Raw genomic sequence first — 12,414 nt, 5'->3', positions numbered from 1 at the left:
AGGACTATTCTTCCCCCAAAATTCTGGCAACTGTGTACAAAAAGAAGTGCTTCTTTGGGCTATTAGGGAACATAAGATTTTGCTAAATCAAACCTTTATTTATAAGTTATGGAAGAAACACTTATTTGTGTAGTAAGACATGCAAATTCCAGAAAACTAAGAACTAGTCACATGTATAACATAAACTTGAGGGATTTTCTAAAGCTCAAGATTTTAATAACCCACTTTACTCCAACAGAATGGACTAAACACCTAATATTTACAGAATACTTAGTATGTACCAGGCATTATTCTAAGTACTTTATATGTATGAACTTATTTAATCCTCACAGCTCTAACTTTACAAAGGAGAGAACTGAAGCACAAATAAAGTTAAAGAACTTGTCCAGGATCACATAGCTGTAGGCAGCAGAGGATCATCCTGCTTCTCAGTCCTCACCTCAGCTGCAGAGCCTGCTCCCTACCCAAGCTGCGACCCTTCATGAGCAGCACAGCACGTCCATGCTACTGGGCTTAGGGCACCCAAGAAGCCAGGAGTGCTATATACTCAGGCTGCATTATACAGGCAACCAGTTTTGTGAGCTAGCCTGAGAATTCATCTTTTACAACATTGGAATTTGAATGCATCTGTCCACAGAAGAAACACTGGACTTCCAAACAACACATTGGTAATAATAATAGCAGCTACCATCATTCTAAGAGCTTTACTTATAGTAACTCGTTTAATCCTCATAACAATACTATGAGGTAGTACTATTACTATCTCTATCTTAAAGATGAAGAAACTGAGGCACAGATAGGCTACGTAACTAAGCACCAGTTAATAAGCAGGAGAGCTGGGATTCCAACCCAGGTGGTCTGGCTTCAGAGTCTTGGCTACCAGAATTCTTAACCACGACATTACACCATGCTGCCTTCACACTGCTTATGTTACCGTTCTCTGCAGGGATGTGGGTTAGCTGACAAGGACATCATCAGTTATAAACACAAACTCTATGCAGAAGACATCTGTAATGCTGCTACCGTTGGGAAGTCCTCGAGCACTTGTCGATCCTTCTCCTTGCTCTCCATGAACCGCCAGTCGGGCTCATAAAGGAAAGAGTGAAAGTTGTGCAGCAGTGGGACCTTCTTCTCTACACTGATGGTCATGTCGTCTTCCAGAGTGTCCAGCGCTCGCAGAACCAGATAAAATATGCACACTGCATGGCTGTAAAAAAGGAACAGCCATTAATATACTGGAACAAACATCCAAAGATACGTATTTTAAAGTAACGTTTCATTTATGCCAGGCCATTTTCTAAACCCTCCTACACCCTAACTCTACAGAACTATAAAGGATTTCCAAAGCTTACTTAACCAAACATCTTAGTTTTCCTTTCTTAGATGGAAACAATGAACTTCTGTAGTTTATTTATTAAAAAAAACCTACCAGCTGGATGTCATTACTACTCCCAGAACGAGTTACATTGAACTAATGTAGAACAACTGTACAAAGACCAACAGGCCAAATGTTTAGACGGAACGAGTATTTTGCAGATAAAAAATAAAAGAAAGACACAATAACCTCTCAGTATAAATACTATCATACATAAACGCAATTGGTCTAAGTTCATGTATGGAATCTGCACAGAGGCAACTTCAGAAGAATTAACCCAATACAACTAGAAATGCAAAATAGCTAAGTGAAGCCAAGAAAAATGCATGACCTGCTCAGAGAGAGGTTCAGCAGCCAGGACTAAAAAAAAGGTAATAACCATCGCCATTCTCCCTGCCCTTCCCTGACAGAGCTGGGCCCGCAGGGACGCTATTAGATGGCGAGGCGCCTGGAAGGGCATTCTAAAGTAAACACATGGGCGTTCCAGCCGGAACGTTTCCTTCACTCTGGCTAAGCCACAAGCACGGGGACTGCCACGCTAGGGGCCATGTCGAAAAGTAGCTTCGAACGACTCCACGTCCCTGGAAAAAGATTTCCTCCCCAAAACCAAAAGGAGCTGCCTCCGCCACTCACCGCATTTCCCCATCCAGCGCCTGGATAACAGCTGCGAAGCTGCGACTGGTCTGATTGAGATACTTGTAGCAAGTTTTCAAGCTGCTGCTGAGCGAGTCCTGCGGGCAGAGCAGACAGGCGGAGGTGGGGGCCGTGGAGGCGCAGCAGTGGGACGGGGGCAGGCGGCCGGCGGCCGTGGGGGCCCGCAGCCTGCCGCACACGCCCTCTCCTCGCGGCCAGTCCTTGGAGGGCCAGGCGGCGGGAGGCAAGGGGCAGCCGCGCGGGGGGGTGCCCGTGCCCGTGCCCCGGGGCCCCGCGGCGGGGCTGAGCACCCAGGTCCGCTTGAAGAGGGACATGGCCTTGGTGCCGCAGGCGGCTGCGGCCATGGGACTCGCCGAGCCGACGCAGGGCTTTTCCTCCATAGAAGCGAGCGGAGCTGGGAGGCGCCCACCGACGGGCGGGGCGGGCTCTCCCTCCACCCCAATAGGCTTGGGGCTGGCCCTCCGGCCCACCCCACACGTGGGGCCCGCCGCCCGCCCCGCCCCGCGGTCGGCTCCACCCTGCGGCCTCTCGCAAGTGCCACGCCGCCCGGTGCCTCCCTCTCGGTCTTCCTCTTCTCCCCAGAACCCACAGGCTACCAACGGAAGCCAGTCCTCTTTTGAGAAGCCTGCCCTTCCTCCCTGTGACAGAATCTCTCCTTGACCAAACGCTAGTCAGACTCCTCTAAATCTCCCCTTTTGTACTTCTGTGTCTATCTTTGCATCGGCCAATTTTAGCAAGAACCCTGCTAAATTGGTTTCGCCAGAATCCTCCATCCCGGATATCTTATCACCCTATCTGACCCGGTTCCTCATCCCCCACCATCCCATCGCCCTGGCCTGCCTCCAGCAGGACCTCCAGTGAGGTCCTTTAGCCAGAACACCTCCTTACCCCAGATGTTTCTTTCCTCTTAGTCACTTTGCTTGCATCCACCGACTCCTCCACTCTGCTTCTTGGCTATATAGTCCCACTTTTCCTCCTTGTCTTCGGAATTCAGCCCAGTTCTATACTGAGGTCTCTTTCTCCTATTGCAATAGCTTTTCTGAATAAAATCTGTTTTTACCGCTTTAACTACTGTCCAGCTCTGGTTTTTCTTGAACACTGGTTAAACCTCTACTATCCTCTGGAAATCTAGCTATTCTTTTAAGATTTCTTCTCATCTTCCCCTTTCAAATCAGTGACTTGTAATGAGCTGATTCCTGAACTCTACCCTTCTCTAAGGAAAACAAGAACTGTTTTTCCAGGGGAAAAAAGCCGTATTTTCAATGCAAGCATATCAGAAAGAATTGTTGACTGTTTTTATGTGGTTTTGTTTTGTTTTACAGAGACTTTATATTTTAGAGAAGTTACGGATTCACAGGAAAATTGAGTGGAAAGTACAGAGAGTCTCCATATACTCCTCTCCCCCAGGGCTCGCCCACTCTATCTTTAAGAGAGAACCAGGAAACATTTGAAATATCTAACAACAGGAGAGTGGTTAAAATATACCCCACAGTCACTTTGGAATGTTAAAAGTGAACCTTGGACCCTAGTGGGGTCCAGGTGAACTATGTTCTTTTTACTTGTGTACATTTCTTCAATTTCCTACCACAGATGTATACTGTTTTGTCAAAAGAGTAAAGCTTTTAAAAAAAAAAAATCACATAATCGTGAGAATTTCACTTTATTGCCATGTTCAATAAAAAGTTATTAGTAAAAATTAATATTTACTGAGCACCATACATTAGTAAAATCATTTAGTACAGTGTCTGGCATATAAAAATACTCAGTGAAGGTTTGATGAATAAATGAATACATTCATAGGTATTTTAAAACAATTCACCAACTCCTTCTCAAAACGTGGAGAGACAAGACCTTACAAGAAACAGAATAGCTGCAACTCAGGCTATTTACTGAGCTCCATGCCCGCTCTTCACATACACTGGTGTTATCAAGCCACAGTGGTTCTCTCACTGCACTGCCAAATGTTTTAATTCTCAGCTACAACTAATAATAGCTTGGGGGCTGATGTCCAACCATGAGTTTCAATAAATGCAAAGGTGCAGCTGCACTGGTTTTGAAGAGCAAACCATCTTAAAGAACGGTACCCTCCTTTCCAACACACCTCCTCCACTAGGTCAGTAAATCACTTTCCTCTCTCCTTCCCCCCTAGTTCTTTCTCCAGTCACCTATTTGTTTTCAGTACCCCAGGCTGTAACAATAATTACCTCACACTACCAAGAAGATACAGGAAGATATGGGAATCAAGCAGTGGAAATTTTTATGGTGAGTAGTGTTTTCCAGAGTGTTTAATAATTATGAGCTAGGGGGAGAAAAGCTAACCCTCCCGCACCTGTCCCTAGAGCCTACTGATGTTTTCCTCTGCTGTCTGAGAGTGAGCACTCTCCCCAGAACTCTCCAGTGGGAGAAAACCAGGATAAAGGGCATTGAGGGGAAGAGTGTGCAGCTGCTGGAAGTACAAGACTGAACTCCTGGGACTGTGGCTCCAGCCTCAAGCTGAAAGACAGTTCCACAGTGAAGAGCTACGAAGCCTCCCCACGGCCTTCCATTGAGACATTAAGTAACACAGCTTCCCTCAGAAGGGGGGGGGGGTAACCCCACAAACTGGAGTTTATGTAACAGCAAGATCAATAACTACCATTTATTGGGCAGCTACTACGAGCCAAGCACAATACAATCATTACCTTTAATCCTTAAAAAACACTTTAAGGAAGGTATTACGGACCTACAATCCATCTGAAATCTTCATGGCCAGATGTGTGGCAGAATTCAGAATTTTTAGTGTTTTAGAAAACAGGCCAAAAAATGCATATACAGCCCCAGTCATCATGCAGTAGCACCCCATAATTGATTATTAACATTTCTTCAGCAAAATATTTGAATATTTACACTAAGTGGGATCACTTCAATTCAGGGCAGTTTTGCTGGCCAAATCCGGAGCCAGACTTAGGAAAAAACGCTTCGCTTTCAGACCATTTTGGAGTTGGGAAATTGTGGTTAAGGGATTGTGATCTGGTATCTCTATTTTATAGATGAAGAAACTGTCGCCTGGAGGTTAAGTTACCAAAAGTTATTCACCTAATAGAGTCAGGATTTAGAAATAGACTTAAGTCTATTTAGACTATAGTCTAAATAATAGGATTTAGACTTGCTAGAAGCCAAATTGGCATGATCACAAAACACCTGCTTTTTCCATTGTGTGCCCTCTGAGTAATCTCACTCAACTTGCAGGTAGCAGTAGGCCCCTAGATTCACTGATATGCTCCTAAAAATTCAGTATAAATCAAGTTTACTGAATTCTGAATTCCTACAACCAAATCTGTGATAGAAATAATCATCCCTCAATATCTGCTAAGTGTAAATTTTTTTTTCTAGCTTGTTACTTCAGAGAAAAAGCAAGAAGAGCTAGAGAGCTAGAAGAGAGAATAGCCCAAGTCTCACTTATAAAAAAATTCAAAAGATTATATACAGAAAAGTCTTTCTCCTACTCCCTTACCATGGCCACCCAGTCTCCTCTCTAGAGGTAACCAATGCTACTGTTTTCTCCAATAGTCTCATTTTATAGAGAGAAAAACAAGACACAGAAAAGTCAAGTGTCTGAACCCAAATCACAATCCTAAAAGCTGTGTGCCCTGACTTCAGACACGCAGATCCCTTGTCCTATTATTTTTCTTTGTAGTACTTATTTCCACCTGGAATATTGTATATTTGCTTTTTTTAAAATTCTCTGTCTCTTCCTCTAGAACATAAATTTTATAAAAGCAAGCTGTTCACCTATCTTGTTTACTGTTGTATCTCCAGCACCTAGAACAATATCTGGCATGCAATTGTTGGTCACATATTTGTTAAATGAAGGAAGGAAGGAAAGAAGGAAGGAAGGTAGGAAGGAAGAGAGGGAGAGAGGGAGGGACGGAGGTTGGTTGCTTGGAAGGAAGCTCATATACAGCAGAACTGGGAAGGGAAGAAAGGAACTAGGGATTGCAGAGTGCCTGTGATGCGCTGGGAGCACATGTGACAGCCTGGGATCTGGTCAGCTGTCTGGGGCCAAAGTCTGTGCTCTTTATCCCAGATGGCCTCCAAACTGGAAGCATGGAGGTCTTCAGACAAGCCTGGGTTGGCATCCTGGAACCACTGCTTGGGAGCTGTGTGACCCTACAAAAGTTATTTAGTTACTTTATGCCACCATTTCCAAATCTGTAAAATGGCAGTAATAATAGTACTTATCTCTTCAGGGTTGTTGTCAAGTGTGGTAAGTTACAAAATAGCCACAGAAGTTTCTGGCTCTTTCCATCAGGAGATGGAGTTTTTTTCCACCTCCTTGAATCTGGGCTCATCTTAAGATTTTTGGGGGGCCAAAAAGACAGTAGCAAATATGACTCAAGTAGACGCTTGGACAGTGCGTGCGCACTGGGGTTTGTGCTCTTCCTGTGGCCACGTGAAGAGTCTAGGGGCTAGCCTGCTGGATGATGAGAAATTTATATAGCCCAGTCTCCCCTTGACACTCCAGCCTACAGCTTGCTAACCACCAGATCTTCCAGCCACAAGCCGACTGGTCAGCTGAGCAAGCCCAGTAGAAAGGGACCAAGCTGGCCCAGACCAGAAGAACTCCCCAGCTCTCCCAGAGAATTGTGAACTAAATAACAGTTATCTTAAGTCAGTAAGTTTGGGTTTCTTGCGGTTTTTTTTTTTTTTGCTAGGAAAGATTTGCCCTGAGCTAACATCTGTTGCCAATCTTCCTTTTTTTTTTTTTCCCTCCCCAAAGCCTCAATAAATAGTTGTATATTCTAGTTGTAAGTCTTTCTAGTTCCTCTATGTGAGCTGCCGCCACAGCATGGCTACTGACAGACAAGTGGGGTGGTTCTGCGCCCGGGAACCAAACTCGGACTGCCGAAGGAGAGTGCGCGGAACCCAGTGGCTCTGGGTTTTTAATTTGTGTTAATAAAATATACATAACAAAATTTACCATCTTAACCATTTTTAAGTGTGCAGTTCCGTAGTTCCGTAGTGTTAAGTACACTCACATTGCTGTGCAACCAATCCCCAGAATTAAGTCACTCAGTTTTGGGGTGGTTTGGTACTCAATGAAAGCTAACTGATACATTGAGATAATAGACTTAAAGAGCTTAGCACAGTGCCTGGCAAACGTAAGAACTCAATAAATGCTGTCTATTATTATTAATACTATCATTATTAATTACTCTAACTCATAATACAATCTCCTCTTAATCTCACTCACCTGCCAAATTAGTGTTCTAAAACGATACTAGCTGCTTTCATCATGTCCTAGTTCTGCCTTTACACACTACCTGCTGTACTTACCACGCTCCGCTGCTGGACTTGCACACACACTTACTGAACTTTGTACTTCTAGCTTACGTTTTCAATCCCAGCAGGGCTGGTGTCCTTATCTTTCCACACACATCGGGCTCAGTCTTTATATGACTTGGCTCATGCTGGCTTTTTCCACTGAGGATCCTCCCCGATAATCTACATCTAACCTTTTCAAGGTCTACACGTTACAAAGCACTTTTCCTGTGTTTTCTGAAAACTTTCCTCTCTAAAACATTTCTACTTCACTAAAATTTCCTGAAATAAAAATGTACATAAGATTACTTGGCACTTCCTAGGTGATCTTACTTTTGTACACCTGTTGTCCTGAACAAGTGCAACTGGGGATCTGGACTGAGCACAATTCAAGTCCACAGCATGAGGAGACTGCCTTAAAAAGTCAATGAACACTGAGGAGCAGGGTAGGGTGAGATGGGGAAAAGGACTTTAGTTGTATCTGGACGTTTCCTAAGAAAAAAAAAATGAAGCAAATACAGCCAAAACTTAATATATATTTAATCTTGGAGATAGAAACAAAATGGTTTGTTATAGTATTTTTTGTACTTCTCTATTTGCTTGACACTTGAATATTATTGTTTTGTATTCTTTAAATTGTTTCATGTATGTACATAAGTTTCATATCACTCAGGAAATATAAGCTTCTTGAAGAGACAGACAGTTTTTTTTTGTGAGGAGGCTTGGCCAGGAGCTAACATCCGTTGCCAATCTTCCTCTTTTTGCTGAGGAAGATTGGCCCTGAGCTAACATCTGTGCCCATCTTCCTCTATTTTGTATATGGGATGCCTCCACGGCATGGCTTGATGAGTGGTCCGCCAGCACCCGGGATCCAAACCTGCAAACCTCAGGCCCCAAAGCAGAGCACAGGAACTTAACCACTAAGTCACCAGGCTGGCCCCTCTGTTTGCTTGAAATATTTTATAATTAAAACACATTTTTTAAAAAGTTAAAGCAATCTTAAGCTATATCAATTAGCAAGACAGCATCCATAAGAAAGGAGTTGGAAGTTCTGAAACAACCAGACCACACCTGAAGTACTGTTCAATTTTGGACACTAGACTTTCAAGGGATAGAGACCAGGTTGGTAAATGACCTGCAATGAATAAAATAGAATGAATAACCACAGGAAAACATTTGGCTCATATATCAGTATTCTTAGAGACAATATGAGCCTTCTCTTAAAATACCTCAAGTGCTGTGTTACAAAACAAGGATTAGACTTTGACTCTAGGGGGAAGACAGAGTGAAGGTTCAGCTCATCACATGGTTAACACTTCCTGAAAACCAGAACTTCCTGGAAATTGAGTGGGTAGTCACCAGAGGTAATGAATTACCTGTCACAGGACGTGTTCAGGAGACTGTTACAGAGTGGATTGTAAAGCAGTGACTATCCATCTGTTTTAGGCCACAGATCCCCAGAAGAATCTGATAACAGTGGACACCATTCTCCTCCCTCCAAAGCACACAAATGTACAATAATTTAAATATTTGCAAATAATTTCAGGAAAGCTCCAAGAACACTTAGTAAGAATCTCTAATTAAACAGATATCTACTGAGCAACGCATAGGAGCAATTTAAAGCTGTATTTCCTTTAGGCATCCGTCAGAAGATTAATCCCCTATCCCAGCCAGAAGTGATTTTTCCCTTCTGTGAATTTCCCTATGGCATTTATTATATTCTGCCCCATTTACTTAAGTTTATCTTGTTTAAAAAGCTAGAGGTTTCTTGAGAGCAGTGCACCCATCTATTGTTTGTTAATTCACTAAGGGTACATCAAATAAGATTCCTATTTTCAAATAGCTTAAAATCAAATATAGAATCTTAAACCTGAAAGGGACTCGGGGAATGTAAAACCAATATACAAATAACCACAAAGCTATGGGACTGACATATGGTAAAATAGGCTAGAGACAATGGTCGAGGGAGGTTCACAGGTAACATGAAAAGGCATCTTGTTATGGTGCCTTCCTGTTTTCTGTGAACAATTTTATAACGTTTTATTGACCTGACAAGATGGTGAGCTCTTTGAGTGTCTTATTTGTTTATACTGCCATCCTGCCAGGCTGCGTCCAGTATAACGTCTAGCACCGAACAAGAGTTCAATACAGGTCTGTGCAATGGTCAATAGAAGCGGCACTCATTTAAGCTAGACACTGAAGGATGAGGATGATTCTGAGTTATGAGACAAAGGGAAAAGTTTTTTCTGATAGAAAATTAAAGCGCTTTAATAAAGGACACCAATTAAGAGTACATTTAAACAAAGAACAGTATTTGCGATATTTTGATTGGGGAAAAAAATTTAAAACTTTTGATATAACCCACTAATTTGGCTGAATGTGTCTATTCATTCAATAATCACCTAAGAATACTTTTCTTGTTGTTATAAATACCTTTGTAAGCATTCATTTAACAAAGGCTACAGGAATGAGGCAGATGAAATATAAACAAAAGCAGGTCTGGCCTTCTAGCAGCCAACAATGTAGCTAATGGACAGGCATACAGATAACTAGTAAGAACCTGGAAGTGTAGACATGTTTTATAAAAAGCGAAAGGAGCAGTGAGGAAGGAGGGACCGATCAGACTGCAGCAAAGTGAGGGAAGCTTATGGAGGAGGTGGTGTAATCGAAAACTGGAAGGATGAGTAAGGTTTCACTCCAGAAAAGGTATTCACGTGACAATATCTGCACAGTTCACTATGTTCACAAAATTCTCTCTCACGTCCCTTCCCACGTCATCTACCCATATAATCTCACTTTGTAACCCATGTATTAGGTCACAGGTAAATGTCAGTGTGCACGGACAGAACGAAATGTGAGGCAAAACTACCTGAAAACCAATGCCTTGAATGAGCTGAAACATTTTAAGCAGCAACACAACTTGAGGGAGGATCGGGGAGGGAGGAGGGGAGGCCTGCCTAGGGGATCAAGTCCAGCTGGGCCCGCCGTGGGGTTAAGGAGAGCGGAACGAGGCTGTGCCGGCGGGGCTGCCTGACGGGACGGCGGTCTGCGCCCCGAGGGAAGGAGGGAGTCTGAGGCTCGCCGCGTCCCTCGCCCTCGATTCTGGGCCCGGCCAGCCAGACCCGGACGCCGGCCCCGCGCAGCCTCCCCGCCCCGGCCGGGATGCAGGGATGCTCGGCCCACCTGGTCCATCTTGGGTATCACCTTCCGCCGGCCCCCCATCTGGAAGCGCAGCAGGTTGTAGAACTCCTCGGGGTGCCCCAAGCACTTCACGAACTCCATGCCGGCGGCGGCGAGATGTCAGACCTCGGGGTCACCTCGCAGAAACCTACAGCTGGCACCCGGCCGCCGTCGGCAGCATTAGGCGAAGGAGGCGCGGTGGGCGGGGTGGGGCGGGAGCGGAGGCGGGCCCAGCGCGGCGAAGCCCCGCCTACTTCCCGCCCAAGTCAACGGGCCTCGGCTCTCGCGCCGCTTCCCGTGGGCTCGTGGGGTGGACTGACGGGCGTTGATTCGCCAGTGCTGCTCGCACCAGGAACACGCCGGCCAATCGGCGGCGGGACGAGTCTGGCGTGACGACCACACCCTAGAAGCTAATTGGAGGGTGAGAAAGAGGCAGGCGAGCGAGATTGGTGCTCCTAATGGGGGCGGGCCCTTCTTTTCCTCCGCTTGCCCTGCGCCAGGCTGGAAGGTGGACAGCCCTCCCGGAGGCCGGCCTCTGCTGAAGCCGAGCAGGCGAGAGTCCGCTATGATTTTGTCAATAAGCCGTCCACGTGTTCAGTTTTGTTTGTCCTGCCGGCCAGATTAGCTCTTCGGTGACGCACTCCGCTCGCGACCGCATCCCGCGTGAGGCTGCCAAACATTTAAAAGGCGGGTGGGCCCACCACCGAGTTGTCGGGTCTTTAGAGCTCAAAGGAAAACAAAAGCTTGGCAGAGTCCCGCAGCACATCCCCCGCACAGGACCTTTCACCTGCCTCCCACACCACACGCAGCCCCATGGAATACCTGCCCCCCCACCCCCGGCAGTTCACTTCGCTCTGGGTGATGTCAGTCACCCCTGGAGTTTCAAGTGCCCTCCTTAAACTGTTTATTTTAGATTCCCCTTAGTCCCAAAAAAGGATTTGAAGCGTTTCTACGACCTACACAAGGGTGATGTGGAAATTTATATCTCCATCCTAGATCTCTCACAAGCTCTAGAAACTACTTGCCACCGAAGCCCCCACTCCCCCTACCAGCGATCTGTTAAGATTTAAGCCTAAATCCCTGCAATGTCTCTCCATTTCACTCAGTAAAAGACAAAGTTCCTACAGAGGTCTACAAAGCTCCGCTTGATTAGCCCTCCACCCCATTACCTCTCTGACCTCCACTTTTACTACTCTCCTTCTCTGGCCTTAGGGCCTTTTGGTCTAGCTGTTCACTAACCTCTTCCTGCAATATTTTCCCCCTAGATATCCAACTGGCTAACTCCTTCACCTCCTTCAAGACATTGCTGAAGTCTCATCCTCTCATTTAGGCCCACCCTGATCACCCTATTTTATACTGCAGCTTGCCCCCCCCACCACTGCTCATCCCGCATCCTGTTCTAATTTTTCCCACAGTATTTATCACATTCTAATATAATACATAATTCACTTGTGATGTTTAGAGTGTTTCCCCTTGCTAGAATGTAAGCTCAATGATGACAGATCTTTTTGTTTTGTTCACTGACACACCCCCAAGCATCTACAAAAGTCCCTGGCACATAGTAGGTGCATAATGAATACTTACTGAATTGAGCTGCATCTAGAACACCTCCTCTTTGATGTCCCCTGACAGTGCAAACTTAACATGTCCATAACTGAAATCTCTCTCCCACGGAACTTATTTGTCCCGTGAATGGCACTAAAAGCCTCCCAATTGCCTAATTATAAAATCCAAACGCCATCCCTAACTTCTCCTTTCCCTCTCTATACCCACCCCTTCAAAATCATTCATCAAATTGTATGGAGTCCAAGAAACAAATGTCTCTCATCTTAATCTCTCCTCTCTGCTCCATCTTGGTTCAAGTCCCATCTTCTCTCCCAAATTATTTTGAGGCTGACTTCCCA

At 45.1% G+C, this 12,414-nt stretch overlaps 1 protein-coding gene across 2 annotated transcripts in view; it reads right to left on the bottom strand.

Moving 5' to 3' along the window:
• Positions 1-10,688, bottom strand: part of FDFT1 (farnesyl-diphosphate farnesyltransferase 1) — a 39,886-nt gene extending 29,198 nt beyond the window's left edge. Inside the window, exons 1-3 of one of the 2 annotated variants that reach the window (XM_004433511.3) lie at positions 10,514-10,688; positions 2,009-2,106; positions 1,024-1,207 (exon numbers count right to left, since the gene is read on the bottom strand). In XM_004433511.3, the coding sequence (XP_004433568.1) occupies positions 1,024-1,207; positions 2,009-2,106; positions 10,514-10,612 (381 nt within the window). In that variant the 5' untranslated portion in view covers positions 10,613-10,688. Of the gene's footprint in view, positions 1-1,023; positions 1,208-2,008; positions 2,425-10,513 lie in introns of those variants that run through there. The other variant, XM_004433510.3, reaches the window with a different exon arrangement.
• Positions 10,689-12,414: the final 1,726 nt, after the last annotated feature.

Source organism: Ceratotherium simum, chromosome 12, assembly GCF_057802395.1.
Source record: "Ceratotherium simum simum isolate JZ-2026a chromosome 12, ASM5780239v1, whole genome shotgun sequence".
In the NCBI taxonomy this organism is placed as follows: domain Eukaryota; kingdom Metazoa; phylum Chordata; class Mammalia; order Perissodactyla; family Rhinocerotidae; genus Ceratotherium; species Ceratotherium simum.
The sequence above is the reverse complement of the archived record's forward strand: the minus strand, read 5'-3'. Positions and strand labels throughout refer to the sequence as shown.